The 25,128-nt window shown below is 39.0% G+C and overlaps 1 protein-coding gene across 3 annotated transcripts in view; it reads right to left on the minus strand.

The window, feature by feature from the left end:
• LOC109013994 (serine/threonine-protein kinase TOUSLED) overlaps window positions 1-24,748 on the minus strand; it is a 43,905-nt gene extending 19,157 nt beyond the window's left edge. For all 3 annotated transcript variants that reach the window (XM_018996287.1, XM_018996286.1, XM_018996285.2), the window contains exons 1-6: window positions 24,142-24,748; window positions 21,758-21,847; window positions 19,517-19,723; window positions 14,273-14,323; window positions 14,001-14,108; window positions 13,783-13,827 (exon numbers count right to left, since the gene is read on the minus strand). In XM_018996287.1, the coding sequence (XP_018851832.1) occupies window positions 13,783-13,827; window positions 14,001-14,108; window positions 14,273-14,323; window positions 19,517-19,723; window positions 21,758-21,847; window positions 24,142-24,405 (765 nt within the window). In that variant the 5' untranslated portion in view covers window positions 24,406-24,748. The remainder of the gene's footprint in view (window positions 1-13,782; window positions 13,828-14,000; window positions 14,109-14,272; window positions 14,324-19,516; window positions 19,724-21,757; window positions 21,848-24,141) is intronic.
• Between the last annotated feature and the right edge of the window lie 380 nt (window positions 24,749-25,128).

Raw genomic sequence — 25,128 nt, forward strand, 5'->3', positions numbered from 1 at the left:
AGATACTTTACTTTCTAGATAGATATATACACAATTGTGTAAATACTTACCTTGTATAGATATTAGGCGCTGGAAATCTAGCATCTATTGTGTAAAATTCCTTCTATATAATGAAAGCAATCCCTATGGAAAGGGTATTCAGACCAATTTGACATAGTATCAGAGCCCCTACTCTAATTATCGTTTCTCTGTGGTCTTAATCCTTGAGAGTTTCTGAGTTGCAACGATAGGAATTCTTTTTATCTTCTTTGTTCTCGTACATTGGTGAGTGTCTGAGTTCGTGGTGTTCCCTAAGTGTTTTCTTGCACGTCTGTGGGGTTCCGACTTGTAGACTCGTCTTCTTGGTGGTTGTCGGCAATTGCGAGTGTTGTTTTTGTGCCAGTCGGCAATTTTTGTGGTGGTTGCCGGCATCTGTGGGTGGCTTTGAGGTTGTCAACAGGTTCTGTGTGAAGCTGAGTGGTGGTCGACCACTTCTGGCGTGGCTGACGATGGTGTTGGTCGTCGTTTTCTTCTGTTTGTTTGGGCAGGTATCACCATGGGATATATCTTTTAGATATTTGGGCTTCTTCTCATTGGTCTTGTTGTTTAAGTTATTATTTACCTTGGCCCATCTGTTTGTCTTACCATGACTGTCTAAGTCTATTTCGTTGGGTCTATTGAGAATATTTAACTTCTCCATCTATTTTTCAGTCACTGTCATCATGTCCATTGAGAATACTATTGTTCACTTCACTGGAAAGAATTTGGGAATTTCAATTTAAAATTTTTTTGAAAGGAAAAGAATTATCAAATCATATTGATAGTTCTGCTCAAGTTCCCACTGATGAAAAAGAATTTGCTCAATGGGAGGCAAGGATGCTAAGGTCGTCTCTTGGCTGTTAGGGACGATTAAGGAGACGTTTAGATTCGAAGATGACTTGAGATAAGCTGAGATGAGTTGAGATGGATTGTGAATAGTAATGAGATGAGTTGTGAATAGTAGTGAGATTTGTGAGTTAAAGTTGCTGAATAGTAATGAATAGCAGTGAGATGAGTTGAGATGAGATGAGATGAGCTGAGATAACTTGCGAATCCAAACATCTCCTAAGTCTCACCTTGTGACCAATCTTCGCTGTTTTACTACGGCTTAGGCTATGTGGGATTATCTCTACCGTATTTATCATCAAGATCATAGCGCTCGGAAATTCCAATTAGAGTTGGAAATTAGCAATTACAATCAAGGTAATTTGACTATTGAGCAATTTTATTCTAGTTTTATTAATCTTTGGAGCGAGTATTCTGCTATTATTAACGCTAAGGTTCCCACTGCAGTACTCACGGCTATTCAAGCAGTTCATATTGAGAGTCAACGCAATCAATTTTTTCTGAAGCTTCAACCTGAATTTGAGCATGTTCGAGCCGGTTTATTGAACTGTAATCCGGTTCCTTCTTTGGATATTTGTTGGGAGATTTATTGCGTGAAGAACAGCGGTTATCCACTCAGATGGATATGACTTCTGAGAAGGTCTTTTCAAAGGCTGTGAATGTAGCCTATGCAGCACAAGGAAGAGGGAGGAACAAGTTGCAGTGTTTTAGTTGCAAAGAGTTTGGTCATATTGCTCACAACTGTCCTAAGAAAGTTTGTAACTATTGCAAGAAAGAGGGTCGTATCATCAAAGACTGTCAAGTGCAGCCTCAGAATCGCCAATGCCAAGCCTTTCAAGCCATCGTTCAGTCCTCGTCTTCTTCTGTGCCCCCCACTATAAGCTCTGACTTGTCTGTTCTCACACCTGCCATGGTCCAACAGATGATTGTATCTACTTTTACGGCTACGAACTAGGCCTGCAATGTACGGGTCTCCATGGTATTCGTAAGTATGGAGGCACGCAACCTATTCAGATTGCTGATGGCAGTACACTTTCTATTACTGTTGTTGGTACTTTCGACTCTTCATTTCGAAATGTTTTTGTCTCTCCTGGATTATCTACCAATTTGATTTCTGTTGGACAATTGGTGGATAATAACTGTGATGTTCATTTCTCTCGTGGTGGTTGTGTAACATACGGGTCTAAATTTAGGGCTTAAAATTAGCATTATATTTTTGTTATTTTATTTTATTTATTTCACTTTTATTATCATCTTAGGAAATATGCTAACAGATAAATTAAATTAGTGATTCATTTCCTATCAAAACCTTCGTATAGTTTATCCATTAGGTTCCCATATTAGATTTGGTTCCTAGTTCATGACTAACTCCAACTCAAACTCTTCAAAATCCTCTCAGAATCTGAATCATCGTAGGAATAAGTTCCTAAAGTTTAGGCAATTTCGAATTATAGCCAATCTCCTAAAGATTCACGTTGCTTCCCTCCTGTCGCTTATAAGAAACCCACAAAGCCTCTGATTATACACACAAAAATCCCTGGAAAAAAACTCTTTCACATAGAGAAAGAAACCCACTCTCGCAAGCACCACCGCAGCCTCCCTCCCGGCAACCAACAGCCACCTCGACGGAGCACCTCCCACACCACCATAGAAAACGCCGGCCAACCTATTCTTGTCGCACCCACTCCCTCAGGTAAGCCCCTGCCGTCGCACGCAACCTTCCTCTCTCTCAGTGATTAAGTTTTCAATTCTATCTCTCTCTAAACTCTCTCTTTCTCTCTCTCCCTCCCTCTCTCGGTGTCGCACCACCAGAGGAACCTCCCAGTTGCACCGATGTCACGTCCAGCCACCCAGAGCCGCCGTCACACTCAGCCCCTCTCTCGGTAAGATTTTACACAACTCCCTCCCACATTCTCGAGCACTCTGTGTTAGCCTTGTGCTTTCCAAAGGAAGCTTCTTCCTTTAATCTGGAATAGGCCCTTGGGCCTTAGGCCTATTCAGCCGAATGCCTCTTTAAAATTCTAAGTGGACTGTTTTCCCAATTGGCCTTGGGCCTTCCTATATTTTAATACAACAATTAAGTTATATTTTAAAGGATATGTTATGGGTTTTGAATAATATTAATACGTAGTAATTTTAATTGAATATGTATTATATTATCTCTACAGTATGATTTTAAGTAGTTAGAATGCTAGACAAGTTCACTAATAAATTAGTAACATCTAGTACCTCGTATAGGTAACACGCTAGAAGTTGGAAATCAGGAAGCAGCGCTAAGAGATAAATAGTATGATCATATAAATGCATGCGTACTGTGAATATTATTGTTATGTATGAAAATATGATGTGCTTATGATGGTTATCTACGCTACGCTAAAAGACAAGTCAAGATTAGAATCCTTTCACGATCTTTGATGAAATATGAGATTATGCTTGAATGAATGAATTTGTTGTCTGATGGATTGAATGTTACTAAAATCACATGGAAGCCATGAGATGTTCAAGTAGTAATTTAACTCAAGTATGCCATGTAATGGAATAGCCAGATTATGCAAGCCATGTCCATGTAATACTTAGATTATGTATGCCATGTTCATGTAGTACTTAGATCATGTATGCCATGGAATGTCATAAAAAGTTCAGAGCATGTTATATCATGTCAGGTTATGCTATGCCATGTATAAGAAAATGCCATGTTATGCTATGCCATGCTATACCATGTACAAGAATATGTCATGCTATGCTATGCCATGTACAAGAATGTCATGTTATGCTATGTCATGTACAAGAATATGCCATGTTAGAAATGTTCATGAAGCCTACTAAATTCTCATGCATTAAGAAAGATAAAAAATGTTATGCTACCATAGACTCAAGCGTGGTTAACCACAAGTTAAGTGAAACAAGGACCCAAGCGTGTTTCACTCCATGTTATGCAAATTAAGTGAAACACGGACGCAAACATGTTTCACTCCATATTATGCAAGTTTAGTGAAACACGGACCCAAGCATGTTTCACTCCATGTTATGCAAGTTAAGTGAAACACGGACCCAAGCGTGTTTCACTCCATGTTATGCCAGTTAAGTGAAACACAGACTTAAGCGTGTTTCTCTCCATGTTTTTTTTTATAAGTAAAATAAGTATATATTCATCCAGCCAAATGTCAATTACAAATAAATGTTCTAATGCCCGCATCCTAATTAGGTGGGAGCATTAGAAACTAAAAACTCATGAAAATCTGTGCCATTAAAGACCACAGCATTAGCCCAAGTACATAGGGTCCTAAAAAATAACAATTTTAGCTCCGCTAATGATCTCTCTTTGTCTTCAAAAATCCTCTCATTGCGCTCCTGCCATAAGCACCACAAAATACAGTTTGGAATCATCTTCCAAACCTCTTTAATCTGTCTCGCACCTCCAATTGTGGTCCAACAGGCCAAAGCATCCACCACAGTTTCTGGCATAGCCCACGCTAAATCTACTTTGTTAAACACCGCATCCCAAATAGTCCTGGCTACTTCGCAGTGTAAAAGTAAATGATCCACCGATTCACCCCCTTTTTTACACATACAACACCAGTCAGCTATAATTATGTTTCTTTTCCTTAGATTATCCGTAGTAAGTATCTTCCCCAGAGCCGCTGTCCAAACAAAGAAAGAAGCTTTGAGAGGAGCCTTATTGCGCCAAAGCTTTCTCCATGGAAATTGTCTGTCAGGAACTTGTGTAAGTACCTTATAAAAGGAGCTAACAGTGAAGATCCCTTTCCTTGTTGGACTCCACCACAAATCATCTGTATGCTGGGTATTTGGGCGACAAGAGTATAAAAGACTATAAAAATCTACAAAACTACCCATCTCCCAGTCATGTGCTGCCCGCAAGAAATTGATATTCCATTGGATGTTTCTACCTTCAACTTCCATTACCTCCGCCACCATGCCATCTTTAGCATTTCCAATCATGAAAAGTGTAGGAAACCTGTCTTGTAGAGCATTATCGGAACACCAAACATCCTTCCAAAATCTGATCTTTGCACCTGTACCCAATTGCAATCTTGTATGCTGATGGAAAACCACCCATCCTCTCCTAATGTGTTTCCATAGCCCTTTACCAGCGGCCCCTCGAACATCTCTAGTACACCAACCCCCCTCAAGACTACCATATTTGTTCTCAATCACTATCTTCCATAAGGCATCCGGTTCCTTAATATACCGCCACAACCATTTGCCAAGTAGTGCCCGATTGAACATCCTTAAATTTCTAATACCCAAACCACCATTGGAGATCGAACGGCACACCATTTCCCACTTGACTAAATGGAATTTGAATTCTTCACCTAGACCCCCCCACAGAAAGTCTCTTTGTATCTTCTCAAGACGTCCCGCTACACTAGCCGGTATAGGGAATAAGGATAAGAAGTAAGTGGGTAGATTAGAGAGCGTACTTTTAATAAGCGTAATCCGGCCCCCTTTTGACAGATACATTCTCTTCCAACCTGCCAATCTTCTCTCTACTTTTTCAATCACTGTATCCCAAATAGAAATCGCCCTCGAGGCTGAACCCAAAGGTAATCCCAAATAGTTCATAGGGAGAGACCCTATCTTGCAACCCAGTATGCCAGCCAATACTCTCAAATTTTGAACCTCTCCAATAGGCACCAACTCAGATTTATCATAATTCACTTTTAAACCAGACACTGCTTCAAAACAAAGCAACAATGCCCTCACAGCCCTCAGTTGATCTAATTCAGCCTCACACATAATAAGCGTATCATCTGCAAATAATAAATGTGAGATGGTAGTGGTACCCCTACTTGCCGATCCAATCTGAAAGCCATACATATAACCATTAGTCACTAAGGCTGAAATCATCCTGCTTAGTGCCTCCATAACAATAACAAAAAGTAATGGAGACAATGGATCCCCTTGTCTCAAGCCACGAGAGCTCGGGAAGAAACCCTCTGGACTGCCGTTGATTAACACAGAGAATCTTGCCGTGGAGATACACCATCTGATCCATGACCTCCATTTTTCTCCAAATCCACACATACCCAGTAGATATAGAAGAAAATCCCAATTAACATGATCATATGCCTTCTCCATGTCTAGCTTGCACATCAACCCTGGGCTACCTGCTTTCACACGGCTGTCCAGACATTCATTAGCAATTAGAACCGCATCCAGTATTTGTCTACCCTTCACAAAAGCATTTTGGGGCTTAGTAACGATCTGTCCCAATACCCCACTTAGACGGTTAGCAAGTACTTTAGCAATGATCTTGTACGTGCCACTCACTAGACTAATAGGCCGAAAGTCAGAAATCTCAGAGGCCCCTACCTTTTTAGGGATTAGAGCAAGAAAAGTGGTGTTGAGGCTTTTCTCAAATTTGCCTACCGAGAAAAGCTCTTGAAACACCTTCATGAGATCCCCCTTTATCACCTCCCAACATTCTTGGTAAAAACCCATGGAGAAACCGTCCGGACCGGGGGCCTTATCTTTTGTCATTTTCTTTACTACATCATAGACCTCTTCCTCTTCGAAAGCCCTTTCCATCCTTGCGACTTCCTCCAATTCTTTAGTACCAAAAACCAACCCATTCAAAGTCGGCCTCCATCCCACTTGTTCAGTAAGAAGCTCACCAAAAAAATTTACCACATGGTCTTTTATAGCCTCTTCTTCTCTACACTCGACCCCCTCAATTTTCAGCATCTCAATGGTATTATTTCTTCTATGAGAATTTGCCATTTTATGAAAAAACTTTGTGTTCCGATCCCCTTCCTTTAACCAAAGGGCTCTTGATTTCTGGCGCCATGATATCTCTTCTTGTAGAATTATTCTCTCAAGATCTGCAGCCAGCATAGTTTTATGAGCTTGTTCCTCCTCAGTAAGTGGTCTCCCTTCTTGTAATCTTTCTAACTCCTGTATTTCCTTCCACTTGGTATTTTTATTATCTTCTACATTGCCAAAAGTATGCTGATTCCACTCCTTTAGGTCTCTTTTTAGTGCTTTCAATTTACTTGCAAAAATGTAGCTAAGTGTACCTTCAAAATGATACGATCTCCACCATTGTTTGACCCTATCTACAAACCCTTCAGACTTCAACCACATATTTTCAAACTTAAAATACCTTTTACCACTACGAATACCTCCACAATCAAGCAAAATTGGCCAATGATCTGAAGCTAAGCGTACCAAACGTGTTTGCCAGATATCCGGAAAATGACTTTCCAGCTCAGGTGAAATTAAGAAACGGTCCAGCCGGGACCAAGTCTGATTATTTGACCAAGTTGCAACACCCCCAACAAGTGGAAGGTCGATCAAATTCAAGTCAAAGATACATTCCGAGAACTCCAAACTTGCTGGTCTCAATCTTCTACTTCCAGAACATTCACTTTGAAAACGAACCACATCGAAATCCCCACCAATGCACCAAGGGAGCTCCCACCAACTATGCACCCCTACCATCTCATCCCACAGCATGTTTCTATCTGAATCTTGATTCGGCCCATATACACCTGCAAAAGCCCACAAAAAGCCATCTGATACACATCTAAAAGCACAGGCTATCAAATGTCTCCCTATATATTCCTCCACTTTCTCCATCACTCTCTTGTCCCACATCACCACAATGCCTCCCGATGCCCCTGAAGAGGCCAAATAAACCCAGTCCACATATATGTTGCTCCATAAACTTCTCACAATCTTCCTGCTAATCATATTCATTTTTGTCTCCTGAAGACATACAATGTCAGCTTTCCACTCGCGAATTAAATGTCTAATCCGAAGACGTTTCTCTACCACATTGAGGCCCCTAACATTCCAAGAAACAATCTTGGGCTTCATTGGGAAACATTCAGCCCCTTCCCCTTTACCCTATTCCTACTAGAACCACCTTCCGAGTTCATCGACCACATCAATCTTTTCAATTCCCGGCTTTTCTTCGATTCCCCTTCTTATTTTGGCGGTGCCCAGCTTCCAAAGCAGCTAACAAAGCTATGAACTGCTCCTCATACCCATCACACGCTATCCCTACCACATTTTGAATTTCCTTTGCTTTGTGTATTACCCAATCTGAGACTTGATCTGGAAAATAAAAGTTCAACGGGATTGGGTTCCCCACTTTATTATCCTGAAAACCACTCCCCACCGAAAGTTCATCAAAACCGCAAGCCTCAGGGATGAAAAGTTCATCCTCCACGGAGTGCATTAAGTCATCCGACTCATTCCCCTCTTCATCCACCTCAATCTCCTCCAAATGTCTCACTGGTAAGTCCATCGGCGTCGAGAACACCCCAACTCCCTTCAACAGCAGGTTCTGTCCCTCGCATGGCGGAGAAAAAGGCTCCTCGAAACCCACCAGCGCCTTTTGCGCACAGAAACCCGGCATCATCTCATCGGCGGCATCCTCTGCCACCGTCGGCACCGTCTGTGTTATCGGCGGCTGACCCAGTGCCGTCGGCTGGCTATCCGGCACCAACCCGAGGCTGCTCAGCTCGGGTGGAGGAAGGTTAGGGCACGAACCCGAAGACACGGGTTCTGACCCGAGACACTCTGATTTCTTGGGTTGGGCCTGCCCAGGCCCAAGCCCAACACTCTGTTGTCCAGCAGGCCTAGAAGGCCCTGCCTCATCAGCCCAAGCGAATGCGGGCGGGCTACTAAGGGTTGTCTTTGGCCGCCACGGCCCACGTTTCTTTCTCCACTCAACCCAGCCCTTTCCGTGTTTAGTTTTCTGTTGGGCCTTATTTAGATAACCCAGCCCATTATCCTTCACTTTCTCCTTCCCTTTTATAACCCCCGTATCCTCCATTTCCTTAACAGACCCAACATAATTCACTATTACCGCCACATCCCTCTGCAGTGAACATAGCTGTCCCTGCAAATCCGCCAACCGCCTTCTGACTTCCCACGTCTCCTGACACAAAGCATGGCTCGACGCACAGTTCGGATGCAGCACTCCTTCCTGCTGCCATGGCCGATGTCCTCTTCCTTCCGCACCTTCTGTATTTCGGTTTCCACCGTCATCCCGCATACCTCCATCGCGCGATTTCTCACCTCCCTGGCGCTAGTAAATGTTCACGGACAGAGCCTCCTTGTATGATCTTTCGTTGTTTCTCAGTGGCCCATTACCAAAACTCCGCCATCCTCCTTCATGCCCACCAACCCTTCTTGAGCCATCCATTCCCAACTCACTCAACTTCACCTTCAACTGCCTCCATCCCCTTCCGTATTCACCCTCAGGAACACAAATAACATTTCTCCTCCCTCCCTGATTATACTCCGATATTTCAATGAATCTCCCTCTCCTATTCTCGCATCGTTGTGCTATAATGCTGGAGAATCCATTCTGAGTTGCCGAATAAACCTCCTTCTTCCCCTCACGCAAGCACTCCTCCAACACCTTCAAAAGCCACTGGATTGAAGAGTACCCCAGCAGCACCGAGTGCTCTGTTTTCCAACTTCTCTCTGTTACTCGTACACCACCCTCACTAAGTTTAGACAAGATGAAACATTTGGATTCAATCACCAATTGTCCCATCTTAATCTTGAAAACTTACAGTAATCACTTCAGAAATCTTGCGCCATAAACGAATCACCAACAATGAAAAACATAGTATTTCGCATGTGTACGGAGAGAATTTCGAGAGAGAACATCTATGATATGCCCTTTTTAAGACAAGATAAACAAGTTATTATGCATTCACGTTACATATTTGCCATGATTATATATGCTTCCGCTCATTTTAATGATGAATACGCATGTTATATGAATCTGTGACGATATATACATGTAAAGTCTCTCAGAAAGTCATGATTGTAAATCTATGAAGAGTCTTCAGAAATTAAGTCCATGTTAGGCCAAATTATATTTTACGGTGTGATGTACTACTTATTGAGTATTCGACTTATTATTGTTTGTCTTCTTGTTTTCTTCCATGTTTAATTCTCACAGATGGTGATTATATGACGCAGAGCTGGATGGCCAAGAATAGATCTAGTAAAAAGACTTAGGAAGGAATAGTGATATTCACACAACAATTAGATTTCTTTTATGTCATTCATAGGATTAGTTTATGTTCTTTTATTTTACGTTCAGTTTTCGATACAATCATGTTCAATTCAGTTTTAATATTTTGATGATTTTCAATAAATGAGGTATTTCAAGAAATGAATCTCTTAACCGGGCATTATGTTATGAATGTTAATAACATCTCTATCCTACGGGAACGGAGTGTTACAGGTTGTCTTGTGCAGGATCAGGTGTCGGGGACAGTGATCGCGAAGGGAACTAAAGTGGGACGTCTATTTCCTTTACAGTTTTCTATTCCTAATGTTGTTTCTCTTGCTTGTATGGCTATTGCCAATAATAATGAAGTCCAGCATAAGAAATTGGGTCATCCTAATTCTATTGTCTTGACTCATCTTTTGAAACATGATTTTTTGGGCAATAAAGATTCATTTTCTTTTTCTCCTGTATCTTTTGATTGTGTTACTTGTCGTCTTGGTAAATGTAAAACTTTACCTTTTTCCTGCACATAGTAGTCGTGCTTCTAATTACTTTGAGATTGTGCATACTGATGTTTGGGGTGTTAGTCATGTTATTTCTCATGGTCAGTATTGTTATTTTGTGATGTTTATCGATGATTATAGTTGATTTACTTGGATCTATTTTCTCCATTCTAAAGCTGACGTATTTTCTGTTTTTCAAAAATTTGTTGCGCTTGTCGAGATTGTTCAATACTTAATCAAAATCTTACACTCTGACTCAATGGGAGTACATGTCTCATTCCTTTCAGACTTGTCTTAAACAAAAGGAGATCATTTTCCAGCATTCTTGTCCTTATACCCCTCAACAAAATAGAGTCGTTGAGCATAAGAATCGTCGTCTCTTAGATGTCGTTCGTACTTTGTTGATTGATTCTTATGTACCTTCTAAGTTCTAGATAGAAACTATATCTACTGTTGTTTATTTGATCAATTGTTTGCCTACTGAGACTCTAAATTATGATTCTACCTATTTTTTATTATTTGGCATATCTTCTGAGTATCAATCTTTTCATACTTTTGCATATATTTGTTTTGCTCATCTGCCACTTGTTGACCGTCATAAGCTTGCTGCCCAGTCTGTCACATGTGCTTTTATGGGATATAGCCATATTCAAAAAGGATTTGTTTGTTATGATGCTCATGCAAACAAATTTCGGATCTCCCGGAATGTGATTTTCTTTGAAAATCAATATTTCAAATGTGATTTTCTTTGGAAATCAATATTTCTTTCAGTCTCAAGTTATTTTTGATCTTCCTGTTGCTCTTTTTCCTGCTTTTGATGATATGTCTTCTTTTATAGAGCAATTTAAACCAAGTCTGGTGTATCATCGATGTCTTCCCCCTTCTTCAGCCCCCCTTCCAGACACTGATCCGTCATCTGATTCTGCAATACCTCAGCGCTCCACCCGGGTCATACATCCACCAGATATGTATGGTTTTCCTCATACCTCACTTACTGTCACTCTCGACACTGTTCCTGTTCCTCGTTCTTATACTCAAGCAACTAACCAAGCATGTTGGCAGCAGGCCATGCAAGAAGAAATCCAAGCTCTTCAAGACAATCATACTTGGGATATTGTGACATGTCCATCTGGTGTCAAACCTATTGGTTGTAAATGGGTGTATTCAATCAAGTTTTGGTCGGATGGCTCACTGGACAGATATAAGGCATGTCTCATGGCTCTTGGGAACAGGCAGGAGTATGGTATTGATTAATAAGAAATATTTGCACCTGTTGCCAAAATGACTACTGTGAGGACTATCTTGGCACTTACTGCATCGCAAGTGTGGTCTCTCCGGTAGATGGATGTGAAGAATGCTTTTCTACATAGGAATCTGAAGGAAGAAATTTATGTCTCCACCTCCCGGCATGTTTGCTACACTTTCCTCAGAGGTGCAGATTACTTCGACTGGTACATTGTTATACCAGCACAAATATACTTAGGAAGTGATTTCATTGGCTGGTCTCCAATCGGGTAACTTGGTTCTTACTCCTTTAGAGGTAAATCTCAAACTTTGTTAGGAGAAAGGCGAGCTTCTCTCAGATCCATCCTTGTATCGGCAGCTTGTTGGGAGTTTGAACCAACGTTTTGAATATCGTACCAGTGACCGTTTCAGTCAAGGTATTAAAATGAGATATTTCAGTATCAGTACCATTTTGAAATAGTCTATATATGAATAAATTATAAATAGTCTAGTCTGAATTGGAGGTCAAAAAATGAGCTTGCAGTTTGAAGAAATAAAAACAAAAAGAAGAAAAAAGTAAAGGCCGAATTATTGGCTAGTACGGGCCAAAATATAGGCCGGTATGGGCTAAAACGGTCGACATTTTGGCCAGTATGAAACTATACCCTTCTTTGTACCGGCCGGTATGGTACGAAATTCAAAACTTTAGTTTGAGCTATTTGACGATTACTTGTCCTGACATTTCTTTTGTTGTTCAGCAGGTCAGTTAATTTATGCAAGCCCCTCGACATCTTCATTTAGCTGCTGTCCGTCGCATTATCCGATATTTGAAGGGCACCTCTACACGTGGGTTGTTCTTTTCTAAGGAATCTTCATTATAGTTGGAGGGGTATAGTGATGCTGATTGGGCCAGATGTGCGGATACTCGTCGCTCTGTTACTGGCTGGTGCATGTTCTTAAGCAATACACTCATTTATTGGAAGAGTAAGAAGCAAGACAGAGTTTTCAAATCCTCCATTGAGTCTGAGTATCGTGCTATGTCTTCCGCATGCTCTAAGATCACATGGCTTTGTGGGTGATTGGATGAAATTGGTTTTTCTTAACTTTATTCCACTCCTCTTCATGCTGATAATACATATACTATTCAGATTGTCGCTAATCCTGTTTTCCATGAGCGTACGAAACATATCGAAGTCGATTGTCATTCCATACATGAAGCCTTTGACAAACATGTGATTAATTGTCCTCACATTTCCACCGAACATCAAACTGCAAACTTATTCACTAAAACTCTTTCTCGGCACTGGCATCAGTTCTTGGTTGAAAAATTGATGCTTCTTGATCTCCCAGCATCAATTTGAGGGGGGGTGTCACAGAGATATGATTTGAGTATCATTATGGTAATTTTAGTAACATTTTACTTTATAGTTAAATACTTTCCTTTCTAGCTAGATATATATATAACTGTGTAAATACTTACCTTATATAGATATTAGGCACTGGAAATCTGGCATCTATTGTGTAAAATCCCTTATATATAATGAAAGCAATCCCTATGGAAAGGGTATTCAGACCAATTTGATATATATCACAACCTCCCCCCACCCCCCAAATTTCCTGACATCCTCGTCAAACCATTCCATCATAGGTGACATGGCTCAAGCCCACGCTTCTAGTTGAGATTGGATTTGATATCAATTTTTACAATCCACGGAAGGCTCAAGCCACATCTAGGCCCATATTCCAAAAATAATTAGTCAATGGTACAATTGGTGCACCATAGAATCATTATAGAGAAATATTGTCTAAACAAGTTTTTTACAACATTGACCTAACAACCTTGTGACTTGGCAAAAACTTAACCCAAAATTTCAAGTCAAGAGAAAACTAACGGACACATCAAAGTGTAAAATCACTTTTGTCGGACTCTGGTGTAGATGAAGTAATTCTCATCATTATAAAGAGCAAGAATTTCTCCATCCTAAGCAATATGGGATCATATTCACCACCTATAATCACTTAATATATGGTATCACATATCGTATGTCTCATTCAGTGTGGAAATATAAACCAAATTGTTCACTGATATGTAATATGAGATGATGTAATTGACAACAGAAACAAAATAAAAAACTCCTATTCAATTAGAGGTTGGAAGCGTTAATAATTAAGGTCCTTAAAGAAGCACACCTTAGGCTTCATTTGCTGATCATTGTCTTTGAGGTCCTTCAATTCCTGCCAGAAATCATACAAAGAAAGGAAAGTGCTGTATAACGGTCTAACAAATGAGCATATAGTCATTAAGGGAAAAACAAAGTCCAAAAATTGGCATCACATTGACATGTGAATTATATGGCAATGTAAAGTGTAAAGTAAGCTTTAAATACCTTTTAGTATCATTCAATTACCTTTTCCAATTGGCGACAAAGATTTTGATAATCAGAGACCTCTTGAAGTGATTTACGCAGTTCCTCCTCTAGTGTGGCAACTTTTGCACGCAAAGATGCAACCTCCTCCTAATTTAATTTGGCAGAAAAATTAAAAACTTGGTTTGCCCTACTCTGAAAATACTTGAGCATTGATTGAGACTCCTCTTCTTTTTGCTCATTTAATAATATTTGGCTAAAAGCAGTAGAAACGTATTATTACCACATGACTCCAAAACAGTTAAATTTTTTACCTCTAATTGGGAACAATTCTCATTCTGAAACTGCTCTTTGGGCCTGCTATCCTGCAACAATTGGAGAAAGGGCATGCCAGTTAAGTGAATGGAAACATAATAATTGTTCACATAAGAACCTTCCATATTACAAGCAGCATCCAACAGTTGTCCATGGCGTCCTTAGAAAACTATATATGCACCTTATGCATATCATGGTCCCAAATGACCACAAAATTTTTTTTTATTGGCACCAGGTGTGCTAGAACAAAGTTCCGACTAATCCTAAGGGTGCATAGACGGCAAGGAGTTTCCCGTAAGTGCGCATTGGGTAATTCAAGGGAAAGTTCCCCGAGTCCGATGGGCTCTAGAAATTGTTTGCACCCAAGAGGATTCTATAATGACCCAATCCAATATTATTAGGGATGAAACATGGATAACTTAAATTAAGTTAAAATGAGCTATATTGGATAAACCCATGAACTATTATTTATTGAGGTTGGCTAAGAATTCTAGTTAGGCCCAAAATTTTCTTTTAAGCCCCATTAAGATTTAGTGGATGATTTTGGATGGTATTAATGGGCCAATATTGATGGAAACCCAATTGAAGTTTATTGGATAATTTTGAATTGACTACGGGCCAAAAAATTATTATGGTGGATTATGGGATTTTATTGGGCTTAATAATTAGGTTTAAATCTCGTTAATATTTATGGACCAAGTGGACCCTATTTAATTGGTAAGAACCGATAATTTTTTTAAAAGCCCAAAAATATTTATTGGACGAGTTGGGCATATTTTGGACTCAAAACCAGGCTCGTTGAAATTTATTGAATGCTTGGCCATGAAATGGACCCAAACCCATGAGAACCAAGGCCCGATTTGTTTATAAACTCCAAGCCCAAGAACGTCTTCATCTGCAAACACACTAAGGTTCACGGCAACAGTATATTTATACACACACACACACAAGTATACACATTCACACACAATCTGACCCCCTATGCACATAGAGAAATTCCAGCTGCTGCTAGGGTTGTCGTCGACCCACCTTTCAGCCAAGCCTCTCGTTGTTGCCACCTTCACCAAAGCCCACACCAGCCCCTTCACACTCCTCACAGCAACAACCATCAACCTCCGTTGTTCAAGCCGCACAGCACCTCACCTGGTTCACCACACGATAGCCTCAGTTTGGAGGATAACTAGTCTAAGACACACCACTACAACAACCGCAAGCCTCTCCACACTGCTGCCACCCTGCACCACCCAGCCCATAGACATCTGTTCTGTCCACAACCATCAATCAATGAGGAAACCAGCCCCATACAATACCGACACAGCCTTTGTTTCTCCATAAACAAAATAGAGCACCTCAACCTAGCCACTGCACTTGCAATGCCGACAACGGAAGCTCCATCACCTTGCCGAAGCAACCCACTATAAGCGACGTCCAAACACCAAACCACTCCTATGCAACCGTGATCAGCAAGCCTTCCAAGTCCACACAACAACGCCTTGTTGAGACTAGACCGTAAGCCTCTCTCTTCCGACATCAAGCTCTCTCTCTCTCTCTCTCTCTCTCTCTCTCTCTCATGCATATTACGAGTTGGTCTTGAAGAGAAGTGGAAAGGGACTATATGGTTAAATAGGGTTCAAAATTACATGTTTAAGTTTGGGTCTTGCAGCATGATTTAAGTGGGTTAATGGTCACTAGTTAGTATATGTCATTTAAAGTTTAATTAGCTTGAGTATGGGTTACGGGCTGAGCAAGGAATTTGGGTGGTACGAATGGATTTAGGCTTGATGATTTTTTGATAAGTAAATATTCTAGTTCATATGCATGGACCATTTTGGGTTGATGATCATTAGGTTTAAATATTGTTTGGGTTATAAGACCAATCTATGGAGTTTATGTGATTTTGGGGTTATAAAGATTTTTGGTTCATGGAAATATAGGTTATCTAAGAATTTCAGGTTTAATTACGAAGTACATGTTTAGTTGGAAATTTACGTAAGTTACTTGCCTATTTTATAGGTAAACAGCTTCGCCCCAGAAATATTGGATAAATGCTATGAGGTAAGTAGCATGATCATGCTCTTACACGTATGTAAGGTAAAAGACACGCCTTTTATAAAAGTATTATGCATGTGCCCTCCATTGAAAGCCCCTTTTACATCCCTAAGTTATGAAGGAAATGATTTTTCACTGTCATGATTAATTTATAAATGCCACGATTTTATGCATAAGTTTCATGTTAGTTGCATCAAGATATTTTATGAAAAGCCACAATTTTATGTGAAGAGTTATGCATCAAAATATATATAAAAGTCATCATTTTATGTGAAGAAACATGTATCACGACATTTCATGAAAGATTACGATTTCATTTGAAATCTATAATATGATAAGGCAAGATATGACAAGAAAGTATGTACGTATGATTATGATGAAGTATGGCTGCTAAGATATGTAATAGCCTATGTTATGATATGAAGACAGTACCATAAGTTTAAGGGGCATATTGCATTGCTAGGATGTACACGCTAGTAGTGCACCCAGTGTGTCTTCCTTATGTATGGATTCTCAAACCTGTGGCCATAGGTAGAATCGAAATCTTTTAAGATTCGGTAACCCTAAGTCAAGAGGGTCAACAGTGGGTACCAGCTTATGACAAGTGAAAGACAAATTAAGACATTTCATGCACAGTTCAAGTTCATATTCATGTTATTTTTGTATGTAACTATGAGTATGCATGTTTTCCAAGAAACCCTATGTTATATTATGTTTATTGTACGATGTGTTGCTTATTGAGTATTCGACTCATTTTTGTATATTTTTATATTTTAACTACCTCAGGTGAGGATCTTTATGAGAATGGAACTACAAGATAGGACATGGCCCAAAGAGGCAAGGCCGAGGCCAAGACAGTATATGACATGATCAGTTTTATGATTTTCAGTTTAATAAGTTATTTTGTTAAGAGCATGAGACTTGATTGATTTTATTAAGTGTTTCTGCATACTTTTTTTAGATTTTAAGCATTTTAATAAAGCATGACATTGTTTATTTTATGGGATCTTTTGTGCCTAGTGCTTCCTTAAGAAGAATATTTTTAAAGTCAAGGTTAGTAGCATGATCAGTTTATGACATGATCAGTTTATGTCAAGGCCAAGACAGTTTATGACATGATCAGTTTTATGATTTTTAGTTTAATAAGTTATTTTGTTAAGCGCATGAGACTTGATTGATTTTAATAAGTGTTTCTGCACACTCTTTTTTAGATTTTAAGTATTTTAATAAAGCATGACATTGTTTATTTAATGGGATCTTTTGTGCCTAGTGCTTCCTTAAGAAGAATATTTTTAAAGTTAAGGTTAGTAGCATTCTGGTTCCCCTAGGTTTCTAAAAAAATAACATTTTTCTTAACCCTCGGGGAGCGGAGTGCTACAATTTGAACCTTAGACCTGGAGGGAGCATACCACCAAGACCAAGGCCTTTACCACTTGAGCCAACTCCTAGGGGTTCCAAATAAGCATAAAGTAACCTGGCAAATACTGACCCTCATATTTTTTTCCATTTTCCAATGGTGAATCTGTGGACCATCTACTACTTCATTAAGAACAAGTAAGCGCTTTATGGGATAAGATTTAGCAGGATTAGAATTGCATGAGTGATGCCTAGGAGGGTGGTGGATCTTTTCGCCTGTTGGAGAGGCCTTCAAGGCATCCCCCAAACTGTGGTCATGTGGAAAAGGATTCCTCTGTCTCATGCGGTGCATTTGGATTGAAAGAAATGGCTGGAGTTTTGAAGACCAGAACAAACTTTGAAAGAACTGGGATGTTTCTTTGTCCATAACTTATTTCTTTCGGTCTCAACTATTGTTTTCAATGTGGCTAATTTTCATGACTACCTTGTATCCATCTCTAACTTCTAACTATAATTCTCAGTTGTATGCTTCTTGTGTAGTTAGGCTATGCCTAGTTGTTGATTTAATTTATTATTAATTATCAAATTTTTATTCATCAAAAAATTAATTATCAAATTTTTTCCATTTTCAGAACCTAATTGTGTCTTCTATGCACCTTCTTTTATCCACACACCAGAGATAAGAGTTGTATAAAAACTTCCAATGGTATTGTATGGTGTTGAAAGGTGAGAAGTTCTTCCCTTGCTATAAATATTATATATCCTACTATTCTTGATGTAACTACTAATAAACATTTATGTTCTGAACAAACTCTCTTTTTTTATAAGTAAAATAACAATTTATTGAAAGAAGTAAATAAGCATAACCCAAGTACACAAGAGGTATACAAAAAGTATACACCTAATTCGGAGCCTAAGAAATATTTCCTTAACACCATCTTTCATTGGATAGTGGTCCAAAACAACATAGCTTTTTTGTTTCTTCTTTTCAAGATTTGCTAGCACTTTTCCCTTTTCGTAGTTAGGTGGATTTCTTGTCCGCTTCTGTGATACCCCATATGATATGGATAAGGGTAGGTGGTGTATGGGATCCCACATTGCTTGGGAATGAGAAGTTCTTGCTCTTTATAAGGTTCTAGTGGGGCTCCAATTGTATCATTGACTAGTCCTTTTGGAGTATAGGCCATATGGTTTGGGCCTTCCATTGGAGTGTTACAAATGGTATCAGAGCCTATCCCAACCAGAAATGTGGGACTTGAGCCGTCCCACCTACAATGAACAGATCCGACGAGGACGTCGGGAATTTAAGGGGGTAGATTGTGATACCCCATATGATATGGATAAGAGTAGGTGGTGTATGAGATCCCACATTGTTTGGGAAGGAGAAGTTTTTGCTCTTTATAAGGTTCTAGTGGGGCTCCAATTGTATCATTGACTAGTCCTTTTGGAGTATAGGCTATGTGGTTTGGGCCTTCCATTGGGGCGTTACAGCTTCCTCTCTACTAGGGTAAAATCTTTTTTTTTTCACAATAAAATTTTCATCTTATTTACCCCAAAAAAAAAAAAAATTTTGCATGGTCTTTTTGAGGTATGGCATTAGAAGTAGCTAGCAAATTTCCTAGGTCGTGATAAATGAAGCATGCTACCTATGTGAAGACATTATATTATATTCACATGCACTAGCTCCACATCAGGTGTGTACTAGGAAGACCTAAGATAAGCCGTGTACTTGGGCAATGCCTATTATTCTCATCAATAAAATTATTGTTTACCGATCAAAGAAATTGCAATAAAGCAATAAGGAATGAAACAAAAACATTTAATGTCAATGATCCTACCTTAGGATATGAATTCTCAAGCTGACCATTTGAAGGTGAAACAGTTGAAGCCGAAACTTGTGATCTTGTCTGATCATTAATTCTAGAACCGCGGCCACGGCCGGAAACAGAAGACCCCCTTCCACGACCTTGTTTTTTCCTATTTACATCAGAATTAGCTTTGGAATTCAAGGTTTCGACAACCATTTGCCTCCCATCAGCCACTGCCTGAAACGTTTTATTTTTCTCCCCAACCATTAGCATGCATGCAAATAAAATGTAAAGAGAAATTGCAATATAAATGCATCCAGAAAAAATTAAAAACAATTGAGTTTTACAAGATCTAAACAAAAGCAGCACAAAATGGGACTCAACATCAGTACCTCCAAAATGTTATAAAATAATACTAAATCCCACTAAGCCAGAGATCATTTGTGTGTCAATGTGTGGGGAGAGAGGGGGGAGTGGGGGCAAAACAAAGCAACCATGGTAATGAGAGTCACGGAGTTAACCAGAAAAGGAAATTGTCTATCCAAACGTTTCTTCTTCAAATGAGAACCTTCAACATGTTCAAAAATAGCCGAGTTCTCCTCTTCTTGAAATTTCTGGCACTTCTGATTGTTGGCTAGAAACTTTCCTCCATTCTGCCAGGATAGTTGTGTGTGTTCATGTGTGCGAATATATGGTGAACGAGGCCATAAATTATAGTATTTGAAAGAAGGAACTATCCTTCAATAGACAATGTGACAAACTCGTCTTTTTATTGTTAAGTTAGATATGCATCAAATGGTAGTGTACTCACATCACCTCACCCTCACCTTGTTCTTATGGCAGAAAAAAGTGGCAGTTGAGCTAGAAGTCATTAGTAACTATATATGACAGCACTACTAGTACAATGAATAACATTGCAGCAATTATCACCAGGAAAATACATAAATTCTAGCTGAGTACACTAACCTGCCTTGAACATGTTAAAAGGAAAATAATGATTTTAAAATAATAATTAAAGCTTCTTTTTTCTACAAGTTAATTATACAAGCTCCTTAAAACGCAGTATGTGAAAACACATCTGCATGCAGGTCATATGAAGGCTAATTCCTGACGAAGTATGGAAACCATCAAGTGAACAAGAATTCCCACAAAACGCTAATAATCATGCACATAATGGCAAGCAACTGGAGTATTTCCACAATAACTTTCATCCCTATCCTCTAATTATCCTAAAATCCCTTTGATTCTGCTTTTTCGTCTCACAAATAGATGCCACAGCATATGTAGTATTTATCTGAAATTAAAAGCTTAGTTGTATACTTATATTATTTATCAAGCATGGTATATCACAAATGCTTATGCAAAGCTTGTATGTCAAATGTGTAGCAAGACAATTTGTCAAAATAGAGGCAAAAAACATATAAACCTCTAAGAAAAAATCTTGGGTTTATGGTGGAGCCAATTATAGCATCAGGATATCCACAAGTGTCCTCTTCTTCCCCCCTCACCCCTTTCTGATTTCTGTTTCACCATATTCTATTTTCTTTTCTTTATCAATGAGGTCTCCAAGTCCCTCTTAGTAACCAAGTGATCTCAGGGAACGTGCAGCTCCCTGTGCACATAACTAATCAATTGCCAATACAAAGCCTTGGAAATGACAACCAAAGGAGTTAGTGGTAAAAGTTATGCATCCCAAGGTGCCTGAAATCCAACCTATGATCCACTCAATGTAACAACTTGAGGTTCATATCTTTTTTATCCGTTGTACGCAAATTCTGCACACATTAGCTCGTTAAAGAACATGTTTTAAATCAGCACTAGAAGCCAAGTACCAACACAAATTTTCAGGATTTACAATATGCTTGATTAATCATATTATGGACCCTTGATTAAGAAAAAAAACACTCTTTTCCAGACACAGGTTGATTGAGTAATGTTTTCTGTCATCCTTTTGGGAGGGAGCATGAGAAAAGTTCGTAATAAATTAAGATTTCAAATGATTATAACAACTTGATCGAGAGTTTAACAAGGCTTTGGGTATCATATTAAGACAATTTTTTATCTAAATTCATTCAACTTGCAAAAAAAAATTGAAATGGAAGAGAATAACCCAACACACATCCTTCACTATGAGTTGCAAAGAATAGCAAATAATTTGATATTCAATGGATAGTGCAAGTATAGCCCAAAAAACAAGCAACTACAGGCATCAACCCACAATCATCTATACCAAGTTGCCACCATTTTACCTCATAAAAAAAAGGAACATACCTCAACACTTTCCAAAAAAGCTGAGTTGTCGTCTTCTTTAAGTTTTTGGCGCTTTTGTGTGTTGGCTTGTATTAGAAACTCCCCTCCATTCTGGCAAAGGACAATGACAACAAAATCATTAATGAAAACAATATATTCATTCATGTGTATTCTTTTGTTGATATGCATGTTAATGCACAAGAATGTATCCATATACTTGTATAATGAGCTGAGTCAAACATAGCATTATCACAAAACAAATACTTTTCAACAGATTAAAATATTACAAACACCAAAATATGACAGACATTCCACAACTTTTTGCCAAGAAAACATGCATAAGCTCTGACAAATATCACCAAAGCTTCTTAAACTCCGAGATTACAAACCTGTGTGTAAAGGTAAAGAGGTCAGAGGTAGGCATATTTCACATCAAATAGGAACAGTCACATAAATTTTCAATAATAGTAAGTGGTCATGCACATGAAATCGAAAAAATTATTTTAAAAAGTATGATATCAAGAAATTATGACAAAAATTTGACAAGCAATTTCATTTCTGTCACCATTATTCAAACCATAACTCTTCCATTAAAATTAACAAAGGCTTCATTATTGTAAGTTTTCGTTTATCGAACATGATACATCTCAAAAACTCATGCAAAGTTTGTGTCCCTTTACTTTTAGCAAGATAGTTGTTCAATATAAAAAAAAAACAAACATGAAAACTCTAAGCAGAAATTTGTCGCTTATAGTTTTTTTTGTAAGTAATTATTCGCTTGTAGTTGGAGCATTATATAGAATCCGATGTCAGTTACAAGGTCATCTCCCCTTTTCCCAAGCAAGTGGTTTGGTAATCTTTTTCCCCCATCTTCTTTTAGATGATATCCTGGGCTCTTTTACCACCTCAATTAATCCAAAATCATTAGCCACCATCTGACACTAACTAGAAAATTACCAGAACAAAGCTCTAGGATGGCCACAAAGGAGTTAGCTAAGGATTTATTGGGAAGGGGAATCATTATAGAGGATCTTCATCGATGTGGACGGGGGGGGCTCTAGTGAAGTGAGGGTTGCCTATGGTGTGGGGTTGTGGAAATCTATTAGGAATGGTTGGGAGTTTTGTTAGTCATTTGAGATTTGTGATTGGCGAGGGATCTCGGGCCAGATTTTGGCATGGTATTGGTGTACAGACCTCTAGATTGCATTTCCTTCCCTTTTCAAGATTGCTTATGATCAGGATGCTTCCGTGGCGAATTATTTGGGAAATCCTAGTGGGAAGTGAGTGATATTTCTGAAATTTTCAGATTGTTGTATGCTTCTAACATTGGTAGTGGTGAGGAGGATAAGTTGCTTTGGAGTCACCCAGAGAACAGGAAGTTCATGGTCAGATCCTTGTATAAGGTCATGTCAAGTCAATCCCAAAACTCTTTTCCTCGGAAGTGTATTTGGAGGAGTAAGGTACCTCTCAAGGTTGTATTTCTTGGTTGGACGGCTTCCCATAGGAAAATTTGGATGATTGACAACTTGAGAAAGTGCAGTCTCGTCCTATTGGATTGGTACTATATGCGTAAAAAGGAGAATAAGAAGATCATTTTTACTTCACTGTGAGGTGGCAAAGGTTTTATGGGATGAGGTTTTTAATAGGATTGGTGTTGCATTGGTGGATCTTATGGCTTGGAGAGGTTTCCAAGGTAACCACCAAATTGCAGCCATATGGAAAATTATTATTTTATGCCTCATGTGGCGTTTCCTTTTCTAGCTACTAGCTTGTAATTAGGGGCTCTCTCTTGTACATTCCCTGTAAACTTGGGTTGTGCCTAATTACTTGTTATAATAAAATATTATTTCACTTATCAAAAAAAAAAAAATATGAATCCTAGGGTGCCTACACTCCAATCCAGAGCCACTCAATCTAATGCCTCAAAATTCACATTGTTATATTCACTGGAGCAATATATACACAAATTACTCGCAACAGCAAAGCAATAACAATAACAACAAAGTCCTAGACCAAAAGTGTTAGGAAAATAGTCACTAGCAAGAAAATGCATCGTTTTTCAATACACCTATCATTATGAATGCCAACAAATGGATCAGAATTTGATAGATTCACTTAATTGAGCAATTATCATGAGAACCAAAAATATGTACACCACTACTTTCACACATACACATAGATACAGATAGGTTTGATGCACTTTTGGCATCTGCAGTTCCAATCACTGCGAGATTCTCTAACAGCATAAGCATAGCATGCCTAAGCACATAATAAGTATACAGATGTGTTTAATATTCCATTAATACGTAGTCAACGGGAATTGAGTCTATTCATCCAATTATCTACCCAAAAAGAAAATCAAATTCATACACATTGCTATATAAGTGGACTTAAAACAGTCTTACATCATCATCCGAGTCACTCGAGCTCGATGGCTCAGCCAAGTCCTCGACTCCTACAAATTTGGTGGCAGCCGACGAAATGGCGGGCCAAGCGGGCTGCAGCTGCTGTGGCGGCTGTGGCTGTGGCTGTTGCTGTTGCTGAGCTGGAGGGACTGAGGAGGCCTTGCCGACCATGCGGGCCTCAAGCTTGGCAATCTTGGTGGGTAGGGACTGGTCGGACTGATTGGAAGAGTTGGACGAGAAATGTATGAGCATGTCGTCCGACATTGCTACTGTATGCCTCACTGATTAAGAAGAAACAAAGCAGTGATTTCTCAGATCATTTGGGCATGTATCGAATTCGGGTTAGAGTGGTTTTTGGTTTCAAGTAAACTCTGGAATGTTGGATTTCTAATGGAGAAAGCAAAGGAAGAATTAAACGGCAAGGGAGATCAGTTTGGATGGGCCAATAAGAGATTAGAGAGAGATTTTCGTGGAATGAGACAGAAAATTAGGGTTTTGAATTATTGCTTTTGGGGGTTGTCAAGGGAAGGGGAAAGGAAAGGCCACAAAACTGTCTAAAGGGTTTGTTTCGTGCTACATTTGTTTTGCGTGCTTACGAACAGCAAAAGAGTTTGTATCAAATATTTGAATTCCGCTTCGCACTGTTCCGATTTAAGTATGGGAAAAAAAAGATTTCATCACTGCCGGTATATTCGGCATTTTTGGTTATTCGATTCAATTCAGTCTAATTTTAAACTAAATTTAATATCTAAATATTTTATTTTTAAATTATTAAATTTATCTTAATTCAAAATCTTTTTTCACGTGAGACTCACAATTTTTTTCAATTCAATATTTCTTTACACGTAGGACCTACAATCTTTTTCAATTTCTCATAAATACATCTAAATTCATTTTAACATCTAAACACATTTAAACTCATTTTAGGAGGACTCCACAAAACTCAGTTTACCATCTCAACTTACTACTACTCATAAAAAACTCAAC

This window comes from Juglans regia, chromosome 14, assembly GCF_001411555.2.
Source record: "Juglans regia cultivar Chandler chromosome 14, Walnut 2.0, whole genome shotgun sequence".
NCBI lineage: Eukaryota > Viridiplantae > Streptophyta > Magnoliopsida > Fagales > Juglandaceae > Juglans > Juglans regia.